The sequence below is a fragment of the Marmota flaviventris genome, chromosome 10 (assembly GCF_047511675.1).
Source record: "Marmota flaviventris isolate mMarFla1 chromosome 10, mMarFla1.hap1, whole genome shotgun sequence".
Lineage (NCBI taxonomy): Eukaryota > Metazoa > Chordata > Mammalia > Rodentia > Sciuridae > Marmota > Marmota flaviventris.
This window is the reverse complement of record NC_092507.1, coordinates 70,657,308-70,670,811: the sequence shown is the minus strand read 5'-3', so window position 1 is coordinate 70,670,811 and position 13,504 is coordinate 70,657,308. Positions and strand designations below refer to the sequence as shown.

General features: G+C 30.0%; 1 protein-coding gene across 4 annotated transcripts in view; it reads right to left on the bottom strand.

Annotated features, from left to right (window-relative positions):
* The window catches only part of Prkacb (protein kinase cAMP-activated catalytic subunit beta), a 110,686-nt gene that overhangs the window by 19,023 nt on the left and 78,159 nt on the right, over positions 1-13,504 (bottom strand). For all 4 annotated transcript variants that reach the window (XM_071617986.1, XM_071617987.1, XM_027935170.3 and 1 more), the window contains exons 2-5: positions 10,802-10,863; positions 8,992-9,120; positions 3,727-3,825; positions 2,708-2,790 (exon numbers count right to left, since the gene is read on the bottom strand). In XM_071617986.1, coding sequence (XP_071474087.1) covers positions 2,708-2,790; positions 3,727-3,825; positions 8,992-9,120; positions 10,802-10,863 — 373 coding nt within the window. The remainder of the gene's footprint in view (positions 1-2,707; positions 2,791-3,726; positions 3,826-8,991; positions 9,121-10,801; positions 10,864-13,504) is intronic.

The following is a 13,504-nucleotide window of genomic DNA, read 5'->3' as shown; positions in this document are numbered from 1 at the left end:
TACTATAACACAGAATGGAGGTATTTAAGGAGATAAATGCATTTTTTTCTTTTAAATGTATATAAAGAATTTTGTGTTTTCAAATATTTAGTAAATTTCCAAATTGTCTTCAAATAATGTTTTGATACATTTAGGGAACATGTTTTTCTCTATGCACCTGTTATGTAAGGTACACTCATCATCTTATTTATGTTGAAGAAAAGCATAACCTTAAAACAATTATATTATTTTGAATTATTATTTCCCATATTATAAAGACAATAATGTCTTTATAATTATGTCTGAACTTGAGAATGATTGAAAAGTTAATGTGCTAATTGGACTATCTATCTCCAATTAATTAGGTTCTATCTACTTTTTTCACAAATTTCAAGTGCTTAAAGAATTTCATTGTATACAAGCTCTTTAACTTCATTAATGTGAAGATTAATGCCATTTTAGCCATTTTGTAGTAGTTTCTATTACAAAAATAAGATATCCTCATTACAGAAATCACAAAATATAGTCGAAGAATAAACAACCGTAATCCTATCAAATCCTATCCTATCCAACAAAATATGCAATCTTAGCAAATTAATTTTTTACTATGGATGTATACGATACACTGACATATATAATCTGTATGTTTGTGTAAACATGCTCAGTTCTTGTATGCATAGATTACATCTATATGTCATTGTAATTTTAACAAATCAATATATTTTTGATGCCACTTGAGTATTATTACAAAAGGATGTACCAATTTTCTAAATTAAATTTATAATTAATTTTCTAGTATGTTCATTTATGAATCAAATTACCTGATAAATTCCAAAGTCGTTCCAATGACTTTCTTTTTTTATATATCTTTAATAAACAGTTTAAACTATTAGTAGGATTTCCCAAAAGATGGATGGCATGAATTTGATCTGGTAGCATCAGAAATGCTTGTTACTGAAATTCCCAATTCAGCCTGATTTACATCAAATGGCCCTTAAATCTTTGTTAAATGAATGAATATGAAAAGAAGAACAGTTTTGGGATAACATTTCATAATACTCTTTCAGTTTCAGCCCTATCCCAACATTGTAACAATCTATATCCTATGATAAAGGATGAAGGATGAAGGGAAAATCATAAGAAGAAATTGGAGGACTCATTCCCAGTTATTGCAACAAGTATCCTTAAACTTGGAAACATGTGACCTGAGAGGTCTCCCTTATATTTTCTCTGTGTATTTGTAAATATACACTATATTTCACGTAATTATTTATCACTACACACTAATGCTTGCCTAAAGGAATACAGACAACAATTGAATTGTTCAAAAGTGATAGCAAAAAAATTCTAAATGCCATTTGTTATTGGATATTTCTACTAAATATTTAAGGAATTGCAGGAAGATATCAGAAAGGTTTAAAGCTGTGGCAACTTTTAAGTCTTGACATCCTCTGTTTAAGTAGAGAATCAGTTGACTTAACTGCTTCTGATCAAAGACACGCTAAACCATATCTCAAATTCTTGTTGCCTCAAAGTTCCTAAGGTGAGAATAAGAATTATTTAGAGTGTGTGTATCTTATGTGTGAAAGCTCAGAAAAGATAGTATCTCTGAGTGAATTATTTCAGTCAACTTGCTTTCCTTGTAGTACCAAGTCAAATATTAAAAGCTGAGTGTGAGGAGTTACAGAGCAAAGAAATGAGCAGTTATAGAAAATGGGCAGAAAACAGGTTTAGGTGTGGAACTTCAGTGAAAACATTGAATAATTATAGGGCAACATGACAATTCTAAGCCTGCTTGGACAAGAGGTTGGCAGGGACGTGAAAAGGAAGTGAAAGTCCCTGACACATTATGTGACTTACATATTACTGGTCAATAAATAAAAATATGACTTAGTCCCCAGTTAATGCAAATAACTAATGCTTGCCTATTATCTGATATCATCTCATGATAGTCCAAGTCTATCATTATCTCTTTATAAATCAAATTACCATCATCAGCCCTGTTTGAGCTCATACTAATGTTTAACTTAATTCTTATATCCTGAGAGAAGCTGGACCTGCTCTCAGTTTTAGCCTCATTTTATTTTAGATTGCTAATTATCACTAGTAGCTTATGAGCTATTATACACGGATAAAATTATCAGTATCTAAAACCAATTTTCACAACTGAGATCATATTAGTAATAACCTCATAAGAAACTATAAATTTCTCTTAAACTATGTATATATTTCAAAAATTCAACATAGCAAAAACTTTAAGAATTAAATTTGTGAACAGCACTTTTATAATCTTATCATGATATCACTATTATCATTTCTTTAGTCTTTTCTCATCATCATCCTTATGCAAACCTGTTTCAAATATGGTCATCATTAAATATTAATTATTATTACAATATGTTATGTACTATGTCATTACATAATCTCAAATATTTGTTCAATAAATATTGGTATTTTAAAATTTAACTTTTGTATTTTCTGGAAACTCTTCAAATAATCTCACAATATCTACCAACAGAATATTAAATTGGTTTCATATTGCTTTTATTTGAATTTTAAAAATCATGTTTGGTATGTTTCTTGTTAGAATTTTCACCTAATGCTTCATATAGCTAAACCATTGTTTAATTAAATTAAATAAATTCTTGACATTGGTATTAACTTAAGAATCTATTTAAAATAAACACAAGCATGATAAAGATGCAAAGAAGGAAAAGGCATTAGTTACCTGAACCTTCCAATTCTTCTTAGATGTGAAAACATTTCACCCCCAGGGACATATTCCATAACCATGTATAAATTAGAATTATCCTATCAACAAATAAAAAGAAATAAATTAAAATGGAAAATATAGGTAAAAGTATTTTAAGATTATATCATTTTCAATTAGAAAAAGAAAATCATCTGACAGGTTAATAAAACTGAGAAAAATGAGAATAAATGGAACTCCTGTATCTTTCCTATACTGAGGCACTCATCTTGTTTTTCCCTTTTTTCCTCCTGGCATTCTTGCCACAAATTAGTCTGGAACTTTTTGCTCTTCCTGTTCTTGCAGACAACATTTAACACGGAGGCAATAATAATAATGCTACAGCATAGACAAAGGAATAACAAAGTTAAAAAACAATTTTAAAAAGTGAATAATATTTATATATTATGTCTGAGAGATTAATGATTTTAATATCTTGAATACATAGGTTTTCGTTTTATTTAAAGAACAAAGGGGTAAAAAAGTTGCAATGTTTAATAGATTCAATAGAGTAGAGAAACGCCAAGTATCATTCCAAAGAGCTGGAAAACTGCCAATTTAAAGAATAAACCCTTTGTACTTTATCAGACACTTGAACAGGGGAGGAAAACTGTGTTGGTTTATGCAAGTGAAAAGAGTAGAATACAAATTATTAAGTAAGAAATAATGGTGAGATGATGGTCTAAAGTGTTTAAGAGAAGTGGATTCATTTGCAGGAGGCATACTGTTTCTAGATCACTAAAATTTTAAATTTTGCAATGCCTTCCAATGAAAAATTATATATGTCACTTTGAAAAGTTGCCCTGGGAGAGCTAAAACTTTTTCATTACCCAAGTTTATAAGCACAATAGGATTGTATTACACAAAATCTAAAAATATTTCCTTTGTTTACTCATGTTCTCTAGTTGTATCATCTGGTTTAGAATTCTATCATAGCTTTACATTTTTAAAAATACATGAGGTTGAAAATATCTTATTTAGATGTTATTAAAATTTACCTTGAAAGAATACTCCAGTCGAACAAGAAAAGGAAAATTCACTGCCTGTAATATTCTTTTCTCATTCAAAGTATGCTCGATTTGCTTCAGTTTAACAACCTGCAATTGAGAAATAAATATACTTTAGTATACTTAAACAAAATTTAAAAGATACTATCATTTTAAAAGAAAAAAAAAAGTGTTTTCCATACAATAAAAAACTTGAATAAGCAAAATTGCTGGACTTTAATAAGAAGCAATAATAATTACAAACTGGGCTCATGAGATTCAAACGAAAAGAACCTAATAGAGAATTTCAATCTTGGTCTTAAGAAGGTAGACTATGGACTGGGCATGGTGGCGCACCCTTGTAATCCCAGTGCCTTGGGAGACTGAGGCAGAAGTATCACAATTTCAAAGCCAGCCTCAGCAAAAGTGAGACCCTTAAGCAATTCAGTGAGACCCTGTCTCTAAATAAAATACCAAATAAGGCTTGGAATGTGGCTCAGTGGGCAAGTGCCCCTGAGTTCAATCCCTGGTACCAAATAAATAAATAAATAAATAAACAAACAAACTATGAAATTAAAAAGTAAGGACTAAGTGGGAATAAGGACAGACCCATAAAAAATACTAAAAATTAATTTGGAAAAAGTCTTGGTTCCAAATGACTTACAGTTAAATCACCATATCACTTCAGTAAGTAGATACTGATTTTAAATACTTCAGAAGATCAGTAAGAAAATTAAAGACTAAGGAAACATTTTAAAATATTAGGTAAAAATAATCTGTTCATTTTATAATACCTGAATAAATACAGGTACAAATTCTAAAAATTCAATTTACACAATCACAGAAGAGGACACAGAAAATATTAGCAAGAAAATACTATGTCTTCATGAAAAAGAGGTCACTTAGGATTAATCAAGTTTTCTCTGGATTATCTACTCAATAGAAAGGGAAAGCAATTTATCCTGACTTCACGAAGACTGTGTTCTATTCTACTTGGAATTTAGGAAAAGGTGACCTTAGGAAAGCATAAATAAGTGTCTTATATTTGTGTAAATCATTAGAAAGTGGCATTCTTTCTTGCTAGAGGCTTATATTAATATGGGGATAGTCATAGAAATCACCCAATTGAACATGAATAAGAAAGGTACTTAAAGATATCAGCCGGTTATTGGTACACTATGTAAAATTAGGAGTACACAAATAATACTGAGCAAAGAATGATTGCCAGAAGATCTGTGTTCTAACCTAGGCCTTTTATTCAGTCCACTTTATAAATTGGAGATGTTATTTCAAGTCTTTGAACCTCAATTTTTAAAATCTGTGACATGAAGTGGTTGGGTCACTACTGTCTACATTTTAACAAGTTATAGAACCAATTAGTCCATAAATATCACAATAAATTATATAACACCAGCTGGAGAATGACTGTTGCTTTGTGTTTACTTTTGTTTTTATGATATAGCAGGTTTTAAATTAGGCCATGAACAATGTGTGGGCTTGTGAAATAAATAATGAAAAGTACAAAAGAGGCTTTCTGTATTAGAGCCCTAAGCCAACTATGTATATGTGGGACATAATACAATTAAAATACAAATGAATTCCAGGCATATAAACTGCCAAAGTATATATGTTTAGCTAGTTTGAAAATTAACTACTTAAAAATTCACCATTTATAATTAATTTATTTTACTTTTAAATGTATGTATCTACTACATACAAAGTGTAATGGATGTTACAGAGATAGGGGCAGGAGAAATCGCATTCTTACTGCATAAAACTCACTTGAAACTATGATGTATGAATATGTTAATAGCAATATATGAATAATTGCCAAATTAGAGTTATAATAAGTTGTCAAAAGAGAAAACATTTATTTAAGGCCAAGTACATAATCTTTCTGAGTCCTAGATTCTTCACCTATTAAATGCTATAATAAGACCTACTTTAAGAGTGGCTATGTGGCATAATGCATCTCAAGTTATTAACATAGTACCTGGCACACAGTAAAAGCTCAATACATGTCACTTCTTATTATAATCTATTTTAAAAGGCAGGGGTTGAGCTGAGTCTTTTAAGATGGATGGATAATAAAGATAAGGGCAAGACAGAAGAAAGTTCAGTCAGGGTTAGTATCCAGAACCAATACCTGAGCGGGGAAAACATACAACAGTAAGTCTTGAATGGTAGTTCCATTTGGCTATAGCTTAGGACAGTGTTTCTCAAAATTTCACAGCAAAATGTTCTTAAATGGCAAAAGAAAATTAACAAGTGTCCTTGGAGATGTAGTTTTATGTTCAAAATTAATATAAAGTTTATGTTTACTTCTTAACATTTCTGTTAGTTTATATATTTAACATAAATTTAAAAAATGATTGTCACCAGCTGATTTTTTAAGCCAAGTGCTTGAGGAATTATTAATAAGGAAGATAGGCTGTCACCCCCTGCCCCACCCAGAACAGCATTACAAGGTCAAGTTTCAAGTCAGGGAAGTAGAGCATAGAGTTCGAGTAGAGAATAGAACAAGAGACTACTAAGGGTTTGAAAGTAGCCCCTTGCTAGGTAGCCTGAGTTTGGACTTCTTTTAATGAACATCATGAAACTTTTTGATGGATGAGGGAAATAATATGATATGGTTTAAGAAAACTTTGTTGACAGTGAGGAGGATGAATTAAAGGTGAAAAGTCTGGGGTTGTGGAAATTATGATATTATTATAAAATACCAGTTGAAGTTAATTAGGGATCAGACTAGGTGTTGGTAAAAAGGATCTCAGAGATAACAAATACATTTTAAAGGAAAAAGTAACAAGGAGAAAAAGGTATAGAAATCAGAAAAATGTAGAACAGATTCTTGCTTCAATTTACTACCTGTTTGAAAAGATTATTTCGTTAAGTAGCGAGGTTATTGGCATAAAAGGGAGATTAATGCCACACAAAGCTATGTGTCTTCATTGATACAATACATTCAAAAAGTGGTTAGCAATGCTTGACACATAGCATGGAGTGAAGAAATGAGATTTCCTTAATTCCTGCCTGATTTTTTTATTTTTTCCGTTCACTCCCATATACTCTAAGATAGAGAAGCCAGACTGGTTTAATTGGAATATTTGTGTGATTTCATTTACAAAAGAAGGGGTTAATCATGGAGTGTCATTTTAACACTCAGCTTTAGTAAATTAAATAAACTGGACAAATTTCAGAATATAAAGGCTTTTGTCCTAATTATGCATGGACTTAGAACATGGAAATAATAGAAATGATATAAAATAGCAATTATTCTTCTAGGAAATACTTGTTGGCCATAATTTATCCATAAGGTAACTGGCTCAGTAATTTATCCAATAAGTTGCTGCCTTAGCAAAAGGAGGAATTAAAAATGTCTTCTCTAAATTAAAAATGTCTTCTCTAAATTAAAAGCATAGATGATATAGTTTGTTATCCTCTTAATATTTTGTTAGTAAAGCACATTTTATAAATTCCTTAAGAATTATAATAATATACAAGAGGCTACCCAGATAATAGCATTTTGCTGATGTATTTAATAAAGAAAGATAAATCTAAAGCATCTTCTTGTTGTGCTACCAACTAAAGTATACAAGTCACTCACCCTCTTTGAGACCCAATAATCTCATCTAGAAAAGGAGGGCAGGAGCTAAAAGATCTCTGGGAGATCCAGGCTCACTCAGACTGTACTAAGCAAGATCAGAGAACATAAGAGTTGAGCCTGTTGGAGAATAGATAGGAAAAGAGTAGAAAATAAGCAGAAGGCAAGGGGAATAGTCCAGAACTTAGGGATTTATTAGCAACCTTTAAAGAAAAGAATAGAGAGAAAAATGATTTTTTTTTTTTGGATTGAAACCAGCAGTAATTTTCCAGTGACCTACACCCCACCCTTTTCATTTTGATACAGGGTTCTCATTAAGTTGCTTATGCTGGTCTTGAACTTGTGATACTCCTGTCACAGCCTCCTGAGTCACTGGGATTTCAGGCGTGAGCCATTGCACCTAGCTAAGACAGAGGAAAAGAAACAAACAAAAAACAGGAACAGGAAAAGTGACAAAAAAGGAAGAACCCAGAGAGGTGAAGGCATGATCGGGAGAGCATGACATTCTAGAAATCAGAACAAGAGAGTTTCAAGGGAGTGTTCAGCACAGTCACATGTTCTAAAAATGTCAAATAAGATGAGCAAAAAGTCCACTGGACTTGACTCAGTCACTGGATCGGTGACACTTGGCAGGGCTATTTTAGTAGAGTAGCAAGATGCAGGACGTGAATGAGGAGGCAAGTAAGCTGTTGTGTGTACACTGAAGAATAATAAGAAGTGAGTTAGTGGATAGAGTGATTAAACTATTTTTTTCAAGAAGCATGGTTAGAAAAGATATGTAAATGAAGGCAGTAAACAAATATGTACAATTAAATGTGTATATGGATATATATAAATTTTAGAGCGACTTTAGTCGTTACCTCTTATGTTAGAAATCATTTGAGCTATTAAATAAAATGTATTATTAAAATTAATTTCAACTTTTTAAATGTGGTTATTGGAAAATTTTACAAGATATGCATGGCTCACATTACATATCTATTCGATAGCATCAGTTGAGCTGCTGTGAATTTCTAGTCTATTACTGCTTCTTCCCTTTCCTTCCAATATACCAATAAGCCAAAAAGTCATTCTTGGAAATATAACTCTAAGGTAATATATCACAATTTCGTATTATTCTTTTTCCTTCCCTTAACTGTTAATTATTAGGAAAATGGAAGCTTAATATTTAAAGCATAAATACTTCAGATATCTTCATTTGTTAGCTATACCAAATGGTGATAAATAATTAAAAGTTGTTTTTTATAGTAAGTAGATCTTAAAATTTGACTGCTATGACTGACATTTTAAATTTACCAAATACAATCATGTTAAATAAGAGAGCTTCTACCATAAATTAAAATATCAAAAAACTAAATTTCTAAATTTCTGTTATGCCAATTTAAGGATTAGGTAATTGTTTCCTGTATTTTTCCATAAGCCAATATCTAGTAGAAATTCTGTTCTTTACATGTTGACATTATATATTTTATTGTTAAACATATATGTATTATGTATAACTACTGAAATAATAATGTATCCTCATATGCTAAAATTTTTAACTGAATCATATAGTCACAATTTAAGAATAAAAATTGAATGAAACAATAAAATTATCTTAAGATGTCAACTAATGTTAATGCTAATGCTAATAAAACTGAAGGTTAACCTGTAGGTAAATAATAAGAAGCACTAACCTTCTGCTTATCTAAGATCTTCATGGCATAATACTGTTCAGTGGCTTTATGTTTCACCAGCATGACTCTTCCAAATGAACCTGTTCCAAGGGTTTTTTTCCTTTCAAAATCCTCGAGTCCAGCATTATTCTACAAATGCATGCAAAATAAAACAAATTTAAAACTTAAAATTTTCATACAACTATGATAATTACAATCACTGTAGTACATAACCAGAATGATAATATGGGTTACAACTATTCATGTAGAAAAAAATACAAAAATACTATTCAGGTTTCAAGTTATTGGTACTACTTTCTCTATTGAATAAGAAAGGATCCAATAACAGAGGAGAGAATTATATTGCAACATAGAGCAGCTGAATCAGTAATGGTCATTTTCTAATATAATTTCTAGTACTAGATTTCTAATAAGTCATCTCTGTATTTTAATAATTACAAACTGATCAGAAGTATACCAAAGAGGAGTCATGTAAGCCATATAATCTTAGTGCACTAGTAAATATTGTAATAAAATGGATAACCTGAGAGATCAGTCTTTTCATTAGATTTACCTATGAAGAAACACTATCAAACTTCATTTGGATCTTTATTCAAGCTTACGGAGCTAAAGAACAGCATGAGAAAAAGCCACTAGGCGCTCTCTCTCTCTCTCTCTCTCTCTGATGTTATAATAACCCAGTATTACCTAAAATAGTAACAATAAGGAAAGAAGAGTTCCTCATTCCACAAAGAACCAAAAGCTAGAGTCTCAGAACAATAATCAGACTCCTTTTCTCCTTGAATAGATGTTTTGTTACAAGCAAACATCTTTGTTTGGCTTTGACTACAGCATAGAAGCAAAGAATTAGAGGCATCAATCTATTGAATTTGTTGCTGCCACAACAAAATGAAAATTACTAGGAACAAATTATGTGCTAAATAGCAACAAGTAGTAATTGCAGACCCAATTGTTTAATAATTTTAATCACAAAGATATCCATGAAAATCATGGAAAATATTTCCAAGGCTTAGTCTGTAGAGCTTTTAGCTTGAGAAAAATATGGTGCAACATTATTCTTGTATATGTGATGAATCTGGATAGCAACTAGAGTTCAGTGTTGTTGAATTTATTACAAACAAAACTCAGCTTGTTAAGCAACATCATGTTGAATTATTACAGAGCAGGAAATCAACCATGTTTTACTTAAGAAATTTGCTTTTTTATCATTTTAATTTCATACTTAATGAGATTCTTTATCAATGCAGAAAATAGTCCTTAAAATTTCAACTGAATTAATTTCATGGATTAGTAGTTAATTTTTTATTTTACTGATAAAATGGACTGAAATGTTTAATATAATCCCAATTAAATAATGGAAACAAAGTCCATTAATACACAACAGAACATCTGTTTACACTAGTCATAGCTTTTCTTTATATGATGAAATATATGCCATCTTCCTCACCTCCCTTCATGTTTCATGTTATATAGTGTTTACCATTTTATAATCACAAAGTCCACCTTTGGTGTGTGCCAACAAGGACATCATTCAACATTAATATGAGATTAGAAAACACCAAAACGTGCTAGTGTCAAAACCTATTTTGAGTATTATATGAGAAATTAGTTCCTTCTTCAATTTAGATGTATATAAAGTTATTAATTAATTAATTAAAACATAACATTGTGGTATAATTCCCATTTTAAATTTATGCTTACTAATACCACTTGAAACTTAGAATATCTGGAGTGGTAATTACTTAGGCAAGAATCATGATTTTACTTAACACAGAAATTTTAATTGTAGAAAAATTTAAATATTTCTTACCGGGGGTGGATTCTCCCATTTTTTCAGAAAGTCTTCTTTGGCTTTGGCTAGAAATTCCTTCACTGAAAACATACATGAAAAAAAGATTTTTGTCTTGTAGGAATATTTACATTACATAAGAATATTTATATTATATATATTTAAATTACATATAAATATTCTTCCTTTAAAAAGCAGAAAATGTGCATTCACCATTGTGGTACACTAGAGAAGTAGTTAGTGTCTCTAAACAAGAAGCAAACACTTTCTCAGATTTCTAAGAATCTCCAATATTTTTCTATATGGAGATTGCTTTGATAATTTCAAATCTAATAACAACAATAATGCTTCTAAAAACATATCTGAAAGTAATGTAAAAATTAGAAATCAATCTAGGAAAAAATACTGGCTTAAATAAATATGCCAGCAGTGATAGTAATAGAGACTTAAGACACATGAACTGAAAATATCTGAAGAACATCAATCTTTTGATCTGTGGAGTAACAAGAATAATTGGTTTTAAAAAAAGGACTGTTTTCAGGTTATGAGAATTTGTGTTATTAGATTTGCATTCTCACTACTAAAGGAGAGAAAAGGAGAAACCAGAGACTAACAACATGTAAAGGATATCCACAGTGGCTTGAAAACAAAACATAAACAAAAAAATCTAAACCACTTTAAAATCTCATTCTAAATATTTGAATGCCTACTTTAAAACTTGCACTAAAGCAATTCAAAACCAGATGCTTATATATTGATCAATAATAACCACATATTTTATAGAGCTGTGGTTTAAAGTTTTAAATTTGTTAATTAAATGACCAATCATTTAAAAGTATTCTCTGCTTATCTGTCTTCCCATAGATAAAATGTCATCATCAAGATGTGTTCATGTTCTTGTAGTTAGGAATGAGAATAAAACCTGATTATACAAGAAATAATTATTTTAATTTGTTGTTCAGAAATTTCCCAATATTTCTCTATCTCAATCTATAAAGAAGAAAATGATAAAAACAGGATTTAAGTAGTGTTGAAATAGTAAAAAGTTGAAGACAAAGTAAAATTGGATCGGCACGTTGGCATTTATTTCAGAAATACTGATTGATGATCATGATGGTGAAGACAGCATTAAAAGAGGAAGTGAAGACTCACAAATTCTTTAAGATCCCTAATTATGAAACGGTTTTAAATTGAGCCATTCTGAGATGCACATTATTATTGCCTTCTTTATCCTCAATGTAATATCTTTGGAAAAGATCTTACTGTATCACTGTAACTAACCAAAAAAGCTGTTGGCATTCTAAAATGTTTTGCAATTTAAATGATGTTGACAGGCATCAGAAGCAGACATTAGTTTTTAAGTAACACTAGGTATGCATTTCTGAAGACATTATTTTACTACTTTCTATAAACTAGCATTGATATAAAATATTTTCAAAACTATTTTAAGAAAATTAATTTTTAAAATTAGAATCTTTTCATTGTATAAAAAATCTCATGCACCAAAATAATGAATCAAATAGTTGCATATAATTAACCAAATATGATCTAATTCCTCCCAGGGTGGAAAATTCTTACATAAAGGGTGATTCAAGTTATCTTAAATCTAAAAGCTAATGTACTATTTACAATTGAAGAAGAGTGGTTTTATAAGTAAGTTGGGTTTATGGTTGTTTGTATGTTTGGGTTTTGTGAGGTTTTTTTTTTTTTTTTTTTTTTTTTTGCCTGGAACAGACATATCTGCACATGGCCTTGATTTGGAAATGGCAGCTATAAAATAAATCAAAACATAATTAATTACAAAATGTAATGGTCTTTTAAGAAATCACAACTTGTGAACCTCAAAAAATATACCTCAAATTTCTTTTGAAAAATATTTTTAGTTTTATATATAGAACTTGCACAACAAGTTGAAATATAAATTCTCCAGATGCCTGCATGAGAATTTGAAGACAAGGAAGAGAATCAAAGAAAAATGTCTAACATCTTATTTCAGCTTCTCCTGTCATTTTATGCAAAGTGGATTTAGAGTTAAGAAAAAATAACTGATCAAAGAAAGGAATGGCAGTCTTTACCAAAGATAGTAAGTAGGAAAAAACAAAATTTTCCTTTCCAAGTCTGGTGATGAGCTATAAGAAAAATTTCTGGGGTTTCTTAATTTTATTTACTAAGATGATATTTGGGAAATTCTTTGGAATACTCTTGGTACTCATCAATATTCTGACTTTTACTGTCAAGTAGCACTGTAGAAAGAAAACAATACATCTCATAAAGGTTTCATGTAGAAAATTACTTAAAATGTGTATTAATCAAAGATATTAAATTTTGTGAATTTATTCAACATATAAGGCAATTCCTTTTTTAGAGTAAGGATGGCCATTAATTAAGTCATTAAATAATTCCATTAAAAAAAGTGTTCCTGAGAAATGTTTTTGTCTTATAAATATATATACAAATATGAAATCTCTAATATATATACTCTATTTAGAAGCAAAGATAAATATAATCAACTCTTTGTAAAAATAAAGATAAAAACATACACCTAATAAACAGAAGAAAACAAACATAAAAAGTAATATTTTTCACAATACACTGAATTATGAATAATCCTAAAACAAAAGCACATCAAGAACCACATGATTTACTGTAAATTTTATTATTTTTAGACATTGGTGGATTTAATTTCTAAATGCTTTTCTTTGGTTATTTTTAAAATTTCAATCC